This window comes from Barbatula barbatula (assembly GCF_947034865.1).
Source record: "Barbatula barbatula genome assembly, chromosome: 11".
Lineage (NCBI taxonomy): Eukaryota > Metazoa > Chordata > Actinopteri > Cypriniformes > Nemacheilidae > Barbatula > Barbatula barbatula.
In genome coordinates this window covers 325,954-347,547 of record NC_136774.1, presented here as the reverse complement: position 1 = coordinate 347,547, position 21,594 = coordinate 325,954, and the positions used below count along the sequence as shown (strand labels likewise).

Genomic DNA, 21,594 nt, shown 5'->3' with positions numbered 1-21,594 from the left:
GGAAGAATTTTACGAAGCAGATGTGGACCTCTCTGCTTCACAGAAGTCAGCACAATGTCCATTCTACTTCTCTCTGACTCATTCAGCTTCCCTGGGTCTGGACGCGATGGCCCACACGTGGCCCAGACTGTATCTTTACGAATATCCTCCGAGAGCTCTGCTCCCGGGACTCCTGGCAAAGGTCCGTCAACAGAGGACACGCCTCTTATTGATAGCTCCCCGTTGGCCAACCAGAATCTGGTTTTCGGACATAGTATCCCACCATAGTCGACAACACGCCATGGGTGAGCCCAGTCAGGAGGGATCTCCTGTCTCAAGCACACAGGATGATACATCACCCCCGTCCCGAGCTTTGGATTTTCCATGCCTGGCCCCTGAAGGGGACCAGCTGAGAGATGCTGTCAGATCAGCGTTTTTTGACAGATGGTGCATGGCACACCATGCAGACCCAATTCACTGCCAGATTGTTTCAGTGTTGGAGTTTCTGAGAAGAGAAACTGTCCTCAGGGACAAGCATCGGTACTCTCAGGGTGTATGTGGCTGTCATTTCGGCCTTCCATGCCCTGATTGATGGGGTTTCTGTGGGAAAACACCCTTTAGTCACCCGCTTCATTCGTGGACCGAAGCGGGTGAGGACTCCTTCTAGAGAGACACTCCTGTCATGGGATTTAGCGATAGTGCTTGAGGGTCTGGTTAGTGCCCCTCTCGAGCCTATGGAGTCAGCGCCTGTCAGGCTTTCTAATGGCAATCACTTCTCTTAAGAGAATCAGAGATTTACATGGGGTCAACATCACGTCTGAGGCCTCCTCTCGGCTTGTGCATTCACACCACACTCCCTTAGGGGGTCCAGACACCTCCAGTACGGCGGCGTTGGTATTCTCATTCCCATAGCATTTGAAATGCAGCATCGAGAGTAGCTTTTGATATGGAACGTCCATGGTAACTTGGCTGTAACCCTGTTCCCTGAAAAAGCGGGAATGAGATGCTGTGCCTCAATGCCGCACTGTTGACGTGTCGGATGTCCTTTCAGACAAAATTGGAACCTGAAGATGCGTCCGCGTCATAATATTTATAACCTGCCGGTGTAATTAGCCATGTCACCGAGGCTATTTAAAGCCAATTCTTGGCATGTTTGACACACATGCTTCACAACCGGTTGAACAAAGAATGTTCTCCCAAAGCGTTTGAAACGCAGCATCTCGTTCCCACTTTTTCAGTCAGGGAACAGGGTTACAGCTAAGTAACCCGAGATGTACACGCTAATGAAAGTGTCCGCATTTGAAACCATCTGTCTGATTTTTGTGTGTTTAGGTGTGTTTGTGTCATCATCTTTGTGGGTGTTTAGTCATTTTTCAAACATATCTGTCATTAAAGGTGCAGTGAGTGATTTCTGATATTTCAAACAAACACTTCCCTGCCCTCAAAAAAAACAAACCCCACCCATGAACCTTTTTTCCTTTCACAAACCCACAGCTTTGCTTCAGACCACCCTAATGAACCCACTGAAATCTTTATGGATCACTTTTAGAATTCATGTACAATAACTAAAACCAAAAGATATTGAAGACCATCCAATGGCGTTACAAAGAAAAGGTCAAAAACTCATCAGATGAAGAAATTAAGTCAGTCCATCACATGATCATTTTCATCTGTAGGTGAACGATTCCTTGAAGCCAAAAAAATTGATATTTTAATATAAGCTACAGTACATATCCGAAAAAAAACATTACCCCATGTGAATTCTCTCTGACACTTTATAAGTGTCCAGGATGGAGATGGGGTGTGTGTGTAATCTCTCTCTCTCCATAGACATGAGTTATATGAGCACATCATTCATGTCATTAGTGTTATCAGCTGAGGACCGTGACACGTCTGCCGTCATTAATCCTGACAGCACTCATTCTTCCTTCACAAACTCATGAGTCTGACCCCAGTCGATAAAGAGACACACAAACACAAACCCCTCACTTACAGTTACACCACTGATGACCTCCACAATCTTTATATCCTGTCAATCATGTCATACTGTAAATCTACAATAATGAGAGAGAGATGACGTCATGAGGTTACATCTGTGTGGTGTTGTGATAAACTCTTATCTCTCTCAACACAATGACCTCTACTCCACAATATCTGTATGTGTGTGTGTGTCATTAGTTTATCTCTAGTGTGACACTGACACCAGCACACATGAGCAATATCACTCTTTGTCCTCCTTCTGTCCAGTCTTCAGCGTTCATCAATAAAATAATGTCTGCATTTACTTCAGTGAACATTCTGTTTCTTTAGTGCGGTAACACACTTGTGATGCTGTGGAAGTGAACCACACCTTAAACTGTGTTCCCTGAAGTCAAATATTACTTTGTAAAGAGATGTGTGGAGGATAAAACCTGACCAGTCATAGAGACATGATGGAGGTGTCCAGAGGAGTATGGTCTCGCTCACAGGTCTCTCTTTCACATCTCAGGAGATTTGAAGGAGTTTGCAGTTGAGTTTTATGAAAGTGTCAATTTAATTTAAAATGTTTCACCTAGAATAGCATAGAAGTACATAAATAAGAGCGTATGTTTATTGAAACACATGAAAAGGTGTAAAATGAATTGGAGGTGTAAAATGAATGTAGACTGTAGAGGTCAAATCTGGATCTGGGTGAATATCTTCTAAAACTCTAATGACAACACTTTTCCCATATATTAAACAGGACCTCCGTATGTCACACACAATCTGTCTCTTTCCAATAATAGTCAAATCTATTAGAAACCACTAGTTTATGCTCTTTAAAAAAGTCATTTATTTCCATGTCTTTCCTAAAGGAAAGATTTCAATATGTTCAAAGCTTTTCTGTGATCAAAGTTCAGCAGAAATACCTGTTGACCGAAGTTTCAACTGCTTTAGCAACCTTTCCAGTTTAACTATTCCTAGATACATGTCTCATTTAGGTTTTATTCTGTGAACTGGTGACAACATATATCCAAATGAAAGCATTGTTACATTGTGTAAATCTCAGTGATCTCAAACACACACACACACACACACACAAGCGTGTGGTCTTACTTTGGGCTGTGCTCCAGTAAGAGCCGGAGAGAGGCCAAATCCCCTTTAGCTGCAGCATAATGAGCAGGCAGTGCCCCCGTATCCGTGGCAACAGTTGGATCCCCCTCCTCACTCTTCAACAACCAATGAATGATGTCGTGGTGGCTGAAACGAGAAGCCAGATGCAGGACGGTGGCCCCTGAGCCATCCTTGTCCTGCAAACAACACAACATACACAAAATGTAATCTAGAATACAACCAAACGCATTCAATGGCTAAATGTATTTGTCATTTTATTGTCAAATTATAAAATTGAGCATGCTCATGAAAAAAAGGCATCTGCACATTTATCAGATTTGATTATTCATTCAGTTATTTTCAATCCATTTTGCAGGATTGTTTATAAGTGAAAAAGTTCTCTACTACTCCATGGAGAAGAGTAACCTTAAAATGAAATGAGAAACAGACAGAAATGTCAGTGTTCAGTGATAATAGTCCTTCTTGGATGTATGAGCAGCTAGTGGCGTCATTGTGCAGAACGTTGAGAATTTTTCATCAGTCATACGAGTTTGGAACACAATAATGATGACAGAAAGGTTATTTTTCTTTTGTGGTTGAACTGATTCTTTCAGTGAGACTCTCATTGATGTTTTTCGGCACATGACGCGGACCCAGGGTCTCTGATGGCTCATGTTTAACTGGTCATCTATGTTTGTAGTCATTCAACTTGCACTACGGGTATGAAACACAATAATGTAACGTGAAGCCCTGCTGTAGACGTCCTGCTCCCCGCTGACGCCAGCGATATCTTCCAGCACTTCATGTGCACACAACAACAGTAACAGCTCCAGTTACTGCTTTGTTATGGCAACCGCTAGGTTTGGTACATTTTACTAAAGTGACTGAGGTGAACCACTAGACCTATTGACTGCGTAGAATATTCCAGAATATTCAAACATTTCAATCCAGACTATAATAAATCTGTAGCAGGCTGTAGTAGCAGAGAATCCAATACAGTAACACTATCTATAGTCCAGAGACTATTATTACTACATTCAGGTGACAGTGATGTTAAGGGGCTTTAGCAGTTCTATTGTGGGGATATGTTGACTGCACACACCATCCCCCTGTGGCTTATCAGTTTTCAGAGACAAGCCGCTGCTAGTTGTTTAACAAGCCTTCTATAAAGTTAAATATATATCAATAATAAAAACCCAAACAGCTTCCATAAAACACTTGCAGAGACACTCTGGGTCTGAATATCTTCTGTGCACCTGGATTAAAATAGAAGTTAGGTGATATGGTGTCTGGAGTCCCGCAGGGCTCTGTTCTCAGACCCCTCCTGTACTTCATCGATAACCATGTCTGGGTGACCTCACAAAACTCTGATGTCACCATCAAATTAGGGATGCACCGAATGTTCCGCAACCGAATATATTCAGCTGAATAAGTGAAATGGCCAAATCAATTTTACAGAAGATGTTGTGTGATATGATCAAGCAGCAACCAGTGCAGAGAGAGATTGTGTGAGAGAGAGAGGGTCATGCACACTTTATTAATGTAGCAAACATGTCAACAGAAAGACAATTAAAGCACGGAACTTGCCTCGCCGGCGCAAATGTCTGAAGGAAAGTGTCTATACAGGTCGGTAACTTGTGTACTTCAGACTGGCCCGGGCGGTCTGACAGTAGCCCCGCCATCGTGGTTGCGTGCACAGTTCCCTGTACTTAACAACTTGTCAAAGTGTGTTCTGTGCATCCCGGCCACGAGTGCACCTTTTCAGAGGACAGTCAGCTTTGTGGCTAAATAAATAGAAGAAATATGAAAAGCCATGTTCGGCCTTCGAGCAAGTTTTTCATTTTTATTCGGCTTCAGCCAAAATTGTCATTCTGGTGCATCCCTACATCAAATGATTGAGGCCTGAACGCAGGACAGCTAAATATTACATAACACCATCATTCAAAACACTGAACCTAGACCCATCCCATCAGGTGTAGTATCTGCACCTGCTGTCACTGACATAAACACTAAGAGATTAAAGCACATGTAAACAAGTATATTAAGCTAAACTAATGATTCATGATCTAATCTAGAAGATTTTGTTTACTTTAAGATGAGCTGGTATGCTCCAAAACCCTACCAAAGTTCACTTTAAAATATAAATGTAAATTACACATTCAAAATATATACAGTACAACAATCCTCTCTTCAGGAAATACAAGTGCAAAATATGAATGGCGCACAAGTAAACAACATTTGAATGTTTTATTAAGTACAGTCAAAAATGAAATGTACATTTTAAGGGAAACAGCACAGCTTTTCCCAGATGTAATGTTTGCGAAAGCATCTTTTTTCTGACTTAGCCAGATTGTATGAAAGCACAAATGTTTCACAGGGAGTGTCTGAATAGAAATGTTTTTCACGTTACACAACACTCAGGCTTCATTCTGATGTTATACTCACTGCATGGAGTCGGTCAGGTCGGTATAACCCTCGGCACGGGTCAAGCTGACCAAACAGTCAGACTTCTATAATAAGACCTGTGCTGTGTAACTCATCTCTTACTGATGCCAATAGACGTCTGATGTGACTGAAAACAGTGCTGAGGTGTTGTTCAATGGCTGCATTGCATGACATACATCATGACAGAAGTGTGTTTATGTATGATATGATCACAAACAACAGACACAACACCACTTTTAAAGTAAGCCATGAAGGTGAAGATTCACGTACAATAAATGGGTCTAAATGTATAAGTGTCCTCACCCTCACTGTGAGACAAAAGGTTGAAATCTTCCATTATTTGACACTATATGTGCAGCACTGGTATCTTTAGTATGGGTTAAGTTCAGGGCTAGTGCTTTATCATTATTACACAGTCATACAGTGGGTTCATAGCAAGGGTGTCACAATGTTGCTATTGACCATAAAGAAACCACAATGGACACGATCATATTGTGTTAATATTACAAATATGATAATATTATCAACAATTCAGCCCTCAAGAGTCACAATGGTTACAAACTCTCTTTCTGTAATAGTTTGAGTGTGACTCATTAACCCAAAGAGTCAATGAAACATGAAACATAATGGTGAATTTGACTGGTAGAGCTGTATATTTATCAAAGATGATATCGTCCTTGTGTCTTACTATGCTTCCATACTTCCTTTGCTGTCTTTCTGCAACAAACAGACTGTATAGAGTCTTTCCACGTGTTTTGTGCGGCTCCATCAACTTTGGTTTCTATAGGGACTACATCATCCAGGTATATGCTTACTATACTGTTACCATGGTAACCACAAATAAGCCAAGGATTTTGCCAAACTGTAAATATATTCTTCAAATGATCTTAACACAACTATGCTTACTTTTACTATAACAAAACCACGTTCATTTTTTACGTAAGGGATCAACTTACACAACACAGTAAACTGCCACAGGAGGACTCTCGCGCTGTATAGTAGGCTATACGTTATATGAACTGTGGAGCGCGCGCTGTTCGGTTATTCTTAGGTCGTTTCTTTATGTTTTAGGAGGAAGGAGTTCTCTACGTCATAGTTGGTAAAGATACTCACGGCAGCGCGACATCCTCCGCGAGTCACGAGCCACTGTAAGCAGCTCAGGTTGCCCGTGGCAGCGGCGTCGTGCGCGGGGCTCGCGCCGTTGCGCGCCAGGCTCGTGGACGATAAAGCCGCTTCCTCCACCAGGTAGCGCAGACAGGTGAGCTTTCCCGCGCGGGCGGCGTGATGTACGGGCGTCGCTCCCAGCATGTCCTTCACATCACTGTTGAGCACCCCCTCCGCCAACTGCACCTTCAGAGTCTGAACATCCCCCTGACGCGCCGCGAGGAGAGTCCTCTCCATCACCATCATGACGATGAACACGGGTCTGTAGAGACTTTACGCTGCACAGCTATAGTTGTTACAACAGCTACTTTGTGTCGTCCATCTCAGATCACTGAGCTGTCGGTCAATGTCGATAAGATATATTAATGCTATCATTCATGATATAGCGACTTTTCCGAAAGTCCCCACAGCCTGCTCAGTAGAAAGCAAGATGCCCTTTTTGCTTTTCGAGTGCTCTTCTGATCTGGTCTTCATCCACACAACACATGTCATAACTGTTGTGCGCAAAACACGCAAAGTAACCGCGCGACGAGCCGCGCTTCTCTCTCTCTCTCTCTCTCTCTCTCTCTCTCTCTCTCTCTGGGACTGAACCTGTAAATAATCCATGAAGGGGAGGAGAAGCTCTGCATCATGTTTAAACCGGATCACACACGTTAAAGAGACAGCGCGTCACGGTGCCATTACTAGCCAGCATCCTACTGATATCATTGGTTTAGTTTTGGTTGGCTTCATTGAAGGCAAAAAGTTAAATATGATGATTTTGGGGTAACGTCACGTCATATCCTTCGAACAGACCGAATGTTAGGAAAAAACAGGGCCAATTTAAAATACAAACATACAATGAAGAAATTAAACCAATGAGCCGAAATGCAAAATTCAGTGGTCTTGGTCCTGGGGGGGTTTATTTGTGTTTAGCTCCAAACCTAACTCGGTACAGTACACACTTGTGTGTATTGAGAATAATTGGAGCTAAAATACTGTAGCACAGTGCTGTGAGGTTTGGGGGCACCTCTGTCATAAATACACCGCAGAACTTTAGATTTGATACTTTTCTCCATGTTGAAGCATACACTGGGCAGCGATATGATCGGTCTCCTCATTTTTCTTTAAGAAGTCATTAAGCTTTTTAGAATATGAAATGAGAAGCTTAAAGGTTCACATGTTAACGTTTCTTATTTTATTCTTTTTTCTCTGACAGATTCTCTCTGTGTGGTGAAGCCATGTCAAATAATGACACTGGGCTGACAATGAGCCAATGGACAGTATTATCATTTATAATTATGAACTTTATAATTATGAATTATGAACTTGAAGTCGGTCCTGGAGTATCATTGACCTGCACAATTTAGTTACAATCCTAAACACACTCGGAACTAACCAAAGCCTTCAGTAATGCTTGACTTTGATATGCAGATGGGTTCGTTTTGGGTTGGATCTCAAATGTGCAGGACTTCAGCACAGAAGTTTAGTGTTGGATGGGAATTCTGTCTCGGTTGCACTTTCTTTTGTTATCCAATAGGTCACAATTAAAACTAGAGTACTGGAAACGCCGCTTCCTGCTGGATTATAATCTGCTGTGAATGTGTGAAAGGACGAAACTTTCTCCTCAACATGAATATTGTCACATACTTTATATACCGTGGTGAGACAGGTTAGTACGAGAGGAACCGCGGGTTCAGACATTTGGTTTGCCACTGGAATCCTGGAAGGCAGCGATATCGCAGCGCCGCGGGCAGTAGCGGTTTTAGGCAGTCGCCCGGGGCGGCAGTTTTTCATGTCACATGAGGGGCGGCACCGGCACGAGCAGTAAAAAAAACCTCTGGGCCGCCGCGAGAAGCGGTTTTCTATTATCTGTCATTCATTCATTGTGGGGGGTGGGGGCGCCCCTGCAAGCTGAGATGGTGCCGTATGTGTGAGAAGGGGAAAGGGGATAGTTATTCACCTCTGGGTAATAGTGTGTTCACACCGAACCCGAATGTTAAGTCATTGCAAAGACGCGATGACCTACTTGCGGTGCGATTCATGGCGATGGAGCGAATGGCGCGAATTGAAAAATCTGAATATTGGCGAAAATTCGCGCCGCGTTAACCGATCAGGAGCTTGCTCTAGGGCCGTGATTATGATCTAGCGAGCGGCAGAAGCCCCTCCCATGCTCCCAAATAATGCACATTTTATTTATAATGTAATGAATATAGGCCTATAGTTCCTGCACATTTTCCCGCGATTTTCCCGCGAAGTAGTTTGGGGGGGGGGGAAGTCGCGCGAAGAAGAACAGCAGCATCCCGAGGATGGACGAACATATCCATAATTGTAAATGGCAAAATAAAAATCCTTTCTTAGTGGTGTTTAAAATTGAATTGAGGGATCACTTTGCTTCTTTGAAACTCCTGAAAGATTCCATGGATAATATTTACTCTCTATGTGAAGATCAGGGGCGTCACTAGGCCCTCTTTAGGGAAGCCGAGCAGAGCGAACATCAGAGAGTACAAGGTGTGTGTGTGTGTGTGTGTGCGTGCGTGCGTGCGTGCGTGTGCGCGTGCGTGTGCGCGTGCGTGTGCGCGTGCGTGTGCATTAACTGCATTTATTGATAGATTGCTATGATATGACATCTGCATCGGTGCAGTTCTTGTAATTGCAGTTCACATAATGTTACTGGACCAATACACGGTTCGGTTTCTCTTCCAATACCAGTACGTCTTCACTACAGTGTGGTAGTTGTTTTTTCTTCCAACAAAAATGAAGCGATTAACACCTATGAAAACATACTTTAGAAAACGATCATGATTTATTTTAATTTACTTTTTAAAATTTAAAACATATTATTGTGTATCTCGGCATTACATTGTGCAGCCATGCCCAGAAATGGTTAAATACACACATCATTGTCTGAAAGCAACAAAACATCATGTGGAGTTATTTTGTTTTGTAATATTAAATATTTTTTTGTATTAAGTAATAATGAATCATTAGTGTATCATGATACATTAGAGTAAGAGTAGAGTAAAGGGATTTGTGTTTTATTTTAAGTAATTGATTTATAGAAGTGGCAAATTGATAATTCATGTTGTTATTTTTAATAAATAGAAATAAATATAGAACAGATTAAACATATTTCCAATAGACAATTACATTAATACATGTTTTGTATATATTCTTATACATACACTTCTCGAATACAATGAAATTCAATTCAATTCAATTCAATTTTATTTATATAGCGCCTTTCACAATTTGCATTGTTCCAAAGCAGCTTTACAGGGGAAAAACGAAAAACCCAAGAAAGGGTAAAACACACTACATGGTGTTTTATATAATAAATCCAACTATTCTAGTAAATAATATCTAATGTCAGCATCTCCTGGTGGTTTATTTAGCATATTTGCTTTAAGTGAATGCTTGGCTGAAAAGATGCGTTTTTAATCTAGATTTAAATTGGGCGAGTGTGTCTGATCCTCGAATAATATCAGGGAGGCTGTTCCAGAGTTTAGGTGCTACGTATGAGAAAGCTCGACCCCCTTTGGTGGATTTAGTTATTCTAGGTATTATCAAAAGTCCTGAGTTTTGAGATCTTAGAGAGCGTGATGGGTTGGAATATGATAGAAGCTCTGTTAGGTAGGTAGGGGCTAAACCCTTTAAGGCTTTATAAGTGATTAAAAGAACTTTAAAGTCAATACGATACTTAATGGGTAGCCAGTGAAGGGTTGATAAAATTGGGGTTATGTGATCATATTTTCTGGTCCTGGTTAGAACTCTGGCAGCTGCGTTCTGAACTAACTGTAGTTTGTTTATTGATGATGCAGGACAAACACTAAGTAGCGCATTACAGTAGTCAAGTCTTGAGGTCATAAATGCATGAATAAGCTTCTCTGCGTCAGCAACACACAGAATATTTCGTAACTTGGCAACATTTCTTAGGTGGAAAAAGGCTGTTTTTGTGACATTTGAGATGTGATTTCGAAATGAAAGGTTGCTGTCTAATATAACGCCTAGATCTTTTACTGTATTTGTTGGAGTAACAGTACATCCTTCAACTTGCAGTTTATAATCAGAAATATTTGGTTTGCGTGTCTTAGGTCCGATAAGTAATATTTCTGTTTTATTAGAATTTAAAAGAAGGAAATTATAGGTCATCCAATGTTTTATATCTTCAATGCACTCTGCCAATTTGGGTAGCTGGGAGGAATCATCTGGTCTTGATGAGATATATAGCTGAGTATCATCTGCATAGCAATGGAAGCTAATTCCATGTTTTTTAATAATGTTTCCAAGGGGAAGCATGTATATGGAGAACAGCACGGGTCCCAGAACCGATCCCTGAGGTAATCCATAATTTACTTGCGTTAAATAGGATGATTCCCCATTTAGATGGACAAATTGATGTCTGTCTGACAAGTAAGATCTAAACCATTGTAGTGCCTGTCCCTCAATACCGGTATAATTGTGTAAGCGATCTAGAAGTATGTTATGGTCTACGGTATCGAACGCAGCACTAAGGTCAAGCAGGACCAAGAGTGAGATGTTACCTTTATCTGATGCTATACGCAGGTCGTTTGTAATTTTAACGAGCGCAGTTTCAGTGCTATGATGAGATCTAAAGCCTGACTTAAATTTTTCGTGCATGTCGTTATTTTGTAGGAAAGAGCACAACTGAGTGCACACTACTTTTTCTAGAATTTTAGACAGGTATGGGAGATTTGAAATCGGTCTATAGTTTCCTAGTTCATTTGGATCTAAGTTTGGTTTCTTGATTAGAGGCTTAATGACGGCCATCTTAAAGGGACCTGGGACATGGCCTAGATTAATTGACGAGTTAATAATGTTATAAATGGGCTCAATTGCAACAGGTAGTAACTCTTTTAATAATTTAGTTGGTATGGGGTCTAGTAAGCAAGTTGTAGGTTTAGAAGTTGCGATAAGTTGAATTGAATCTTCCTGTTTTATAGGTGAAAAACGCTGGAGCCTTTCTTTTGGAGCGATGGTTGGTGCTAATTCATAGGACAGATTTGGAGGTTGAGTTTTTACAATTTTGTCGCGAATGTTTTTGATTTTCTCTGTAAAAAATTTCATGAATTCATTGCTACCAAGGTGCGGCGGAATAACAAGGTCAGGTGGTGTCTGTTTATTTGTTAATTTAGCGACTGTGCTAAATAGAAACCTTGGATTGTTTTTGTTGGTTTCTATGAGGTTACGAAGGTGCTCAGCCTTTGCTGCTTTTAGTGCCTTTTTATAACAATTTGCACTCTCTTTCCATGCCATTTTAAAGACTTCTAATTGCGATTTTATCCATTTGCGCTCTAGTTTGCGTGTTTCTCTTTTAAGGGCGCGAGTGGTGCTATTGTACCAGGGTGCAATATTTTTCTCATTAATCTTTTTTGACTTCATAGGTGCAACAGCTTCTAATGTATTAGAGAAAATAGTGCCCAATTTCCTGGTCATGACGTCGAGCGATTCGTTATTTATTGGTCTGGTTATTAAAGGAGTCAGATCTGGCAAGCTCTTTGCGAAGCTATCTTTAGTAGCAGAGGTGATTGTTCTACCCTGTCGATAACGTGTTAAAGGGCTGATTCCAGACGTGCGCAAAGTACCCGTTATAAGATAGTGATCGGTGACATCGTCGCTTTGAGGCATAATATCTATATTGGTTAGATCGGCTCCGTGAGATATAATCAGGTCTAGTGGATAGGAATAAGGTTAGTAGTATACAAACCTACCCTAATTTTTTTAATCATACCCTTATTGGGGGCTGAGCCCCCCTAAAATGAAAATCCTAGAATCGCCCCTGGTGAAGATCTATTGAAATATTTGTTATTGTAATTTGTTAAGCTTCCGTGTAACTTTATTTTAAAGAATATTTGAAGACTGATGAAAATATATGAATGTGAACAACTTTGACATGCCTTAAGGACTGAAATGCCTTAGCTCAATTTATTTTATTTTATATTATTTGTATTTACTTTCTTTAATGTATTTGTTCTGCACTTTAGTCTCACAAAGAGAGACTTTGTAAATTGTGTTTTGTGAAGAATTGTGTCATAATAAAACACATATAAAAAAATGAGAGACGGTGTTGGTTATCAAATTTCCCTTATTTTCAAATCACAATGTTGACAGGTATGCCGGGGAGAGGCCCGACACGCACCGCAAGTTTGTGAGAGACCCGGTGCCAAATGACTCGAGACAGACGACCTGATTTAATGAGTATATGCTACTGTTTAATGTTTTGTACCCCAATATTTAACTGGAACACAATAGGTGCTTACAATGATGCTTTTATGAACATTTTATGTGGTGTGGGAACAGGGCCGGATTGGGACTCATTTTCAGCCCTGGAGTTTCATGCCTTAGTCCGGCCCACTTTAGTTTACGACTGACTATATTAAAATAATGATAATTAAAACCTCAGAATAAGTCTGCAATAGCGCACTGTTCTCTACAGCCTTTTAATTCAATGTATTTTTCAAAAATATCATAATTTCCAATTCAGTGAAAATACAGTAGCCTAAGTTTTGCTTCACAGTGAAGATTTAGAACAGTAAATAGCCGGACAGTATCAGAATCTATTTTCTTTAAGAATTAGTGTTCATAAATATCCAAACATTGAAATGAGGAAAAAAATCTAAATTACAAAAGATTAAAATAAAATGTATTGCACTGTCTAATGACACTATAATTTATTTTAATGAAACGTCTGCTTTACAACTTCAAATATTTTTTACAAATATGAGAATATTAGTTAAATAATAAATTTATTGGACTGTTATCTGACTTTTTTTCACAATGATTTCTAATGATTGTTTCATCTCTTTTTCCTCTGCATAAGTGTAGCTTCAAGGAAACATGGACAACCCTAAAACATTAATAAACGCCTGAGCAGAGCACTGGTCTCTGTAACTTTATCTATCCAGGATTCATTGTGTAGCCGCTCTGCGCGGGTTTCGAACCGACGTCGTATTCCTAAATACCTTAACGTTAGCTTACCGACCGTCTCGTCGTCTTCATTTGCTTTGAGAAAAAATGTGGTCGGCTTAGAACATTTGGCCGCGTCAGTTTCCAGAGCTTTCTTCCTTTTTATTCTGGCCTTTTCAGCGCCGCCTTTGCGCTTTCTGTCATCCATTTTTATTTCCCACGGTTTTTTATTTTGAGCAACTTGCAATGGCGCTGTCGGGGGCGGGGCCAGGGAGTCAAAAGATAATCACGTCATCATTAGCCTGCAGGCTGCGCTCTGAGTGGGGCTGCGAAAAAATATGAAATAAAAAGATTAGGGCTGCTGTGAGTGAAGGCAGCCTAGGGAAAGCCACATTTCAACCGTGCCATGACAATACCGGCCCTCGCGGCCAAAAAAACTGACCGGCCCACCGGGAATTCTCCAGGTGCTCCCTATTAGCCAATCCGGGGCTGTGTGGGAACCTTTAAGCGACGGAAAAGCACAATTCTAAACCTTTATAAAAGTGCGACGAAAACTTTCATAAGGTTTTACATTATGTCTGTGAAGTCTGTATATGCTTACGGTAGCTACTCTATCTTTAAAGTTAGCCTAAATCCGGTATGCCATTTACATTTTCTCAAATAGTGTTGGAAATGATCAAAACAAAGTAATTGTTCTTAAGTGAAATCTTTTTAGCAAATGTGTTAGAATGATCCGATGTTTCCTTCTAATCCTTATGTTTCGTTTTTTTCTGCAATAATCTGGTTAAACTTGTCAGGGTTCTGCCACGAAGTGTCAGGTTTTTCTAGTCTTCGGGCAGGATCTTGACAGTACCATGTCTTTTGTGTGCGTCTCGTCTTTGGCCCCGCCCCTCTCGTTCTCTCATTAGCTTCCCTTTAGTGTTTCAGTCCCCACACCTGCCTTGTATTAATTATCCTTGTTAGTCTCCTTATATATTACCTTTGTGTTTGCTGTCCTGTGCTGAATTGTTTTGTATTACTTTCATGTCGTGTGATCTTGTTGCCTTGCCTTGCCGTAATACCTTTCGAACTATTATTTGGTCTCACCATCGTGTATCCTGTGTTCTCGTTTTTGCCCTATTGTGGGAAGTCTTTTGTTCTTGTTTATATTTAGTTTTGTTACATCGTTACCCCATCGTGGGCTTTATTTTATTATTAAATATTCCATTTATGCACTGCTGCCTGCGCTTGGGTTCTTCCCCTAAAAATCCCTGACAAAACTGTGCTTAATGTAATAAACCAGTCATTGGTTAATAAATGGTATTTTTAGAAGAGCGCAGTTAATGTGCGTTAAATCACCCGCAGATGCGTTCAGTCCGGACCCCATATGGCGTCAGTCTCGTGCCTGGCGCGTGCTCTTCTCATCTTTATAGCTCTATACAGACGCACGCGCCGGGCTTATTAACGGATAATGCCCCAGGGGCCTCGCGACAGGTCTCACGGGACAGCTCGTGGTTTCATGCAGGATCAACGAGTGTTTTTGCTGAATACACACATATCGTCTTTTTTAAGAACGTTTAGGTACAACACATGAATGTTCTTTCAATTGTCCTGCGTGTGTGTTTTGGTTATTACAAATATTAGGGGAAAATGGAGAGACCATTTCTCAGATTATTTGTATGATTTTATATTTTTTTGTTCAATTCTATGAACTACTAACAACATTTATCCTAAATTAAAAATAAAAATCTTGTTTCCATTTTGCTTTTATTTGCAGATTTGTTTTTCAGACCTCAAATAAAGAAAACAAGTTCATTCACTTTGAAATACAACAGTCATATTTCTACACGTCTTCGAGAAACGTCGTGATAACCTGGGTTTCTGTCCCAGTTTTCATGGGTCTTGAGGTTTGATTTTTAATTGAAATAAAACACTGGACTGGAATAGCCACAATACATCCAGAAAAGATGACATAAATGTAGATTGTTTTTTCACGGCTATATTATAAATGATCCATACATATAAAGAGTTTGGTTCCAAAATGAGATAACTCATAAACAAAGTTTTTTATTGTGCATTCCAATTACTATCAATGAAACTGCAGTCGGTTTGTTTTGATTTAAGCACAATAAAATATCAAAAAACATTTAGGAACCAAATCTAAATGCAGGCGTTTAACATTCAACATTCACATAATGGTTAAAATAATGCAGTTATATTTAACAGGCTCGTGGGTTTCTTCCTTTCACTGTCCGGTCACTTTCGCAGCCTAATTTAGGTCAATGACTCTCGGCAGTTAACGGTCTCATCTTCCTTTCACAGATATAATGTAATTCCTCATGAATGATCCTTCAGAGTGCACTTCACACAGACAATGTAACGAACTCTCTGAAACTCGTGGGAAATAGGCGGGATAGTATGCATGCGCGTGGGAATATGGGGACTATTGCATGCACGCGCCGAACGTGTGACAGTTATTCAAATTTCCCTCCAATTACACCAACCGACCATCTATTGAACACGCCATCTGCTGCCAGTCCCGAAGAGCAACACACTGCGCATGAGCAGAACCTCACTCATACAGATTGGAGAATAAACATCTCTCTGCCATGCACGCACAGCGCAACAAATCGCATCTTATAACACGATGTTTTATTGTGTTAGTTGCTGTATTTTTGTTTAGTTATTATAAACAAACCAACTTAAAGTCCCGTTTTTTTGTGTGTTTAGAATACGCTACGATTTATTTGTTTGACTTTTGACTCATCCGCTCCTTTATTTTTTGTTTATTTCTTTTTCCCTTCATTTGTTTATTTTTTTGTGGTTAAAATATAGTTGTCTCTTTTGTTTTAATACCTTCTTAAAATTGACACCCTTTCTGTTTTAAACGAATTATGTCTATTTGTCTGATTTTGGCCCATATAGGCTATAGTCCATATGAGTCCAGTCATAGCACCGTCTCGAGAGCTATATATATATAGACTATATATATATATATATATATATATATATATATAGGCTGCAAACACGTGCATTTTAGAGGAGAATGTTTAACATCACATACTGTATTTGATTCCATGCAGTCTTTGTGTCGGGGTGGTAATAATTAAGTTCAGGAGCTCCTTCTGAAGCGTCATGTTGACTGAACTGTTTTATATGTAAATGTTTTTGCGCTTTCGGTAGGTAAATATAAACAACGGAGAGACCATCACTTCGAGCTAGCTTTTGTCATATGAGAAATGATTGACTAATATTCATCCCAATAATAGGACTTGTCATTTTAAACCTACTCTTATTTAATATTAATCATAGCTGAAGATTTATAAGCGAAAGAACTCAGACAACACTTAAAAGTACTTTATTTTGTGTGTGTGTTTATATAAAGAAAGAGACGCTAGGTGGGCAAGTAAGTTTATTTCTAACTCTCTCACTCACGCACGCACGCACACGCAAACGCGCGCGCACACACACACACACACACACACGCACACACACACACACACACACACACACACACACACGTTCAGACAACAGGATTCATTGGAACAATAGAACACCATTATGATGAGCCGCATGGGAGGTCAGTGATGAACATACAGTCACTTCACTTCACTTGCCGCTTTGATATTTAATAGTCTTCAGTAAACGTCCTTAAAAGATGAACACATTCAAACATGGTGGCATTGTTACCATTACAGTTTCATCTGCATATATCATCATAAACTGTGATATTTTGTTTTATTTATATGTCATTATTAACTGGACAGCAACAGAACTCGTGGGCATCTACTGTATGGGGCGAGATACGTGTGTTGCATTTAATTGACTTGTTTAGCTATACTTTCACATTTAGTTTACACACTTCATTACTGCGTGTCTACAGCATTGCACAATATATTATATACTGTAGCCTACTGTCTATTAGGTAATAGGCTACTTCAATATTTCACGCACATGCGCACACGTGCCTGCCGAATAATATAATAGGCCTATGGTATATTGTTTATATACAGTATAGCCTACTGAATTTAGTGTTATGCAGTTTTATAAATATAGCATTTAAAGCATTTTGAAGCAAAGCACCTTGCAAGTCCTTGTAAAAGAAAATCTACATTTTGTTTAAATAATAACGTATGCAATATTTAGGTGGAAAGATACAAAAACAAGGCTTATTATGATGCATTACAATGTCACTGTTTCTTGAAGAGTATATCTAGTGTCTAACGCAAAAACAGAAGCACTGTTCTCACTGAAGTCTGGAGTCTGTTTTTCAGTTTTCTTTCATCATGGATGTAGACCTTCACACACAGAGGTCAATGCAGTTGACAGTCTCAAAAACAAACACACATAATGTCCATTTAAAAAAACACACACCAAAACAACAAACCTGACTAAGTGGTTGGTCATAAATGTACAAGACAGTGTTAAACATAATGAAAGACTGACACCATCTGAGTGATGACATCAAGAGAGCCTAAAGCAACTTCTCGTGAAATGGCTCTGCTGAACTGATGTTGCGTTCAAAGACATTTGCTTGTTTTGCAGGAGTAGCACATATTCCACACCATCTACATTTATAATTTTCAAAAGTTATTGAACACCATTAACAAAATAAAACAACCTAGTGTAGATTTAACATTTATCAATATTCGACTAAGCAGATATGGAAAAATGTAGAGTGCAGAATTCTTTACGATTCAGCAGTAGTACATACTAAACATCCATCACACTAAAGAATTATCATCTGTAGCACATTAGTTTTATATATCATCATCATGGGTAGTGTTTTTCATCATTCTGTTTAAATACATCAATTAAAAGTCAAACGTCCAGTTTCGCACTGCTTGATACAGTATACTCTAAAAATAACTTTCATGTTAATCGCATTAAACAAAAAAAAGATTTTTGTGGGAATATTAGAGAACCACAAACAGCGCTGCGATAATAATTCCCGTCTCAAGAAATGTTAAAGTCTTCGCAAAAGATACTTAGCCGTGAGAGATCGAACTTACCTGCGCTCGGATGCGACGACACGAAAACGAACGCGTGCTGCTAAGGCGCAGTCTCGCGCTTGGACTGAGCGCTCTGTCACCCGTGCGCACGCGAGGAGGAGGCAGCACGCGCTTTGTGGGTGGAGGGTGTCCGCCCTTTCTGAACCCGCCATGCTGTCAAACACGTGTTAATGTCTGTCACCACATGAACATTGCGATGTTTAAGCACACGACACTCACTACACAGAGCGGGGAGACCGGGGACGGTCGGAAACACTTTGGCTATTTCTTTCAGTTTCTCAGAGACTGTTTTTAGTAGAAAGCCAAAACTGTTACATGTGAAACCCACATCTGTCAGCTACGCACATACATGCGTGTGTATGATAATATACCCACAGTTTATACTTGAACAGACAAAGTCCCATAAGTGTGGATGCTTGCAACATTCATGGAAATGTAATAAATAATATAATTTAGCAGTGTCTTTACTTTATTTGTCATCTTGATATTTGGTTTGTCTAGAAGGAATGGTCACATGTTTGTGTGATGTTTTCCAGAAGGGTGGAGGGGCTAACTGAGCATATGCCGCATGAGCATCATCACTCTAGCTCGTTCCTGACCGGAGGAATACGTCCCCAGTCTGCCCTATACAGCATCATTAATAACATATCACATCCCACGATATACATTATCAAAAGAATAGCCAATATGATGATAAAAATATCGTTTTTAGTTTTCGATAGTAATCGAGCAGCCATCTAGCGTTTTATCCCGTGGCTCGTGCCGTTCTGGTGCCCAGCGCGCCTGGGGAAGCCGAGGACCGTGCGTGTGCACACTTAACATTTTTCTTTTTGCTGGGGCTCGTAAAGGTTTGCTACAAAGAAGAAAAACTGAAACTCGTATATACACAATACATGTTCGGCAATTTATGAAGCTTAAAATGCATATTCAGTCACAGCTCTCTCGACTCAAGAGATTAACACGAAGAAGCTGCTATAGCGTACCTTTACGTCACACAAACACTACAACCATCCTATCGGAGAAAAACAAGTGTGCGCATAAAGTTACATCAGCAGATGTGCATGCATTTGGCTTGGTTTATAGCGTGGGTATTTGAATTCAAACGGGCGTTGTTTATACATAATAGAATGTTTTTATGCGTTTTGACATTTCAGCTGAGATTTAACTGGGGATGTCTTTGTTTGCAGAAGTTCAATTCAGTATTTGGAGATCTTACTTAATCATGGATTCTTAATCATACCTAAAGCTATTAGTGTTAAAAAACATTACACATTTACAGCAGATCAGCGTATGCATAAAAAAACATAAACAACGATGTGTGGCATTATAGGATTTGTATTTAAACGAAGCATCACATATAAAAACAACCCGATGACTCCCATTGCATAACCTTTATTTAAGTTTATTTAAACTTTGCATAAACACCCATTTAACTAACTTGTTTTATTTAGTAACTAATAATCGTGTTTGAATACGCGATTATTGTCCCAAACAGAAGCGGAGGGGTGTCTCCGCGTGATGCTGAGAGAGACGCGCACAAAGCCCACATGGTCGCTCATTTATTCCAAATTCATTCATATTTTGGCTTCAAAACAACAAGAATGAAGTACTCTGGAGCGGTAAAAATTTAAGTATATTTCCATAAATGCGCTGGTTTGCATCTTTGTCATGTCCAAAGTGATTTGATCCACAACCTTCGTGAACAGTAAACTTTATAAATGTAATTCCTAACATGTACGCCTAGCATCTTAATTCGGTAGATTAGTATTGCTTTGTCTTTTGATGATCAAGTCTTTATTTTCTCACTATTTCAAATAACACAACGGCATAAAATAAACTGCAATGTAATGTTAATAAATCCCATTTAAACCCATTTAAAATGTTACTTGTGACAAGATTTGAAATTGTGACAAGAAGCATTTGGAATTTGTCTTAGTAGCCTACCATTATTAACCCAACAATTTCAGTTAACACGACATTTGGTTATTCGAAAATGTTATTATTCATAACACAAATATGATTTTGTTTGTATATAGAGCTATTTATAAAGAGACTTCAAGTGTCATTTGGAGCTAGTCATGACAAAAATCTTCTGACCAGCACAATACATTCTGGCTGGAATTTCTTCCAGCGGTCTCATGAATTAAAACGACTTATTTTTCGAAATTATCTGTGTTTTGTATACTGAAAATAAATCGTTTTTGAAACACATAATGGACATAAATTCAGTCTACAACACGCTTTAATTAGATTCATCGTATCATCACGTCTTAAGAAACACCTCTGAAAATGATTCGTGCACATCTTGATGGTGTGGCATTGTCACTCTGTGTCATGCATGCTAGCCTATTTTACAAATAAAAATCTTTGGTTTTACAGAACCGTTCATTTACACTCTGGAAAGCAAAATAAAGATCTGATTCGTTCAGTTCTTTCAGCGTGCACAGATGGAGCACGCACGCACGACACACTACACGGATAAAGATGCTTGTAACTGAAATGATTCACAAAGTTTTGTTCACACGACCAGCACAATACAGCTACAGCAGAGGTTCATCGATGTCTGCGCGCCGCGGAACATCCCGAAACGCGTGGCTCTTTGTGCTTGGATGACGCTTTTGGCCAGCAGTGCATTCCATCTGTACATGTAATGTCGTGCGCTACAGGAACACAATAAATAAAAGAATGAAATGAAATGACACTACAGATAGGAAATCTTCTCTTGGGAAACAGTTCAACACCAACAGACAGTAAACGCGCGTCAGTTAAAGCAGAAGCACACACATATTTTTGAGGGTGGTGCATTTTTTTCTGTGCGCTTGTCACCCTATTCCGTGCATCCCCCATTCGACCAAAAATGAAACAAAGAGAAATAGATTTGCGTCACTCTATCGGTCATATGTCTCAGACGCAGACGCAGACGCGGAGGAGTTTGGAAAGACGCGCCATGGAAGAAGAAGTAAGGCGATAGGGTGATGCGTGCAGCTGACAGGTGACAGGGGTGCGTCGTAGGGGGGTTTCGGGTTCAAATGTGTGC

At 39.9% G+C, this 21,594-nt stretch overlaps 1 protein-coding gene across 1 annotated transcript in view; it reads right to left on the bottom strand.

Moving 5' to 3' along the window:
- Positions 1 to 6,951, bottom strand: part of LOC306900277 (uncharacterized protein) — a gene marked incomplete at its 3' end in the record, with an annotated part of 33,697 nt that extends 26,746 nt beyond the window's left edge. Inside the window, exons 1-2 of the mRNA XM_079467095.1 lie at positions 6,610 to 6,951; positions 3,055 to 3,248 (exon numbers count right to left, since the gene is read on the bottom strand). Coding sequence (XP_079323221.1) covers positions 3,055 to 3,248; positions 6,610 to 6,906 — 491 coding nt within the window. The 5' untranslated portion in view covers positions 6,907 to 6,951. The remainder of the gene's footprint in view (positions 1 to 3,054; positions 3,249 to 6,609) is intronic.
- Between the last annotated feature and the right edge of the window lie 14,643 nt (positions 6,952 to 21,594).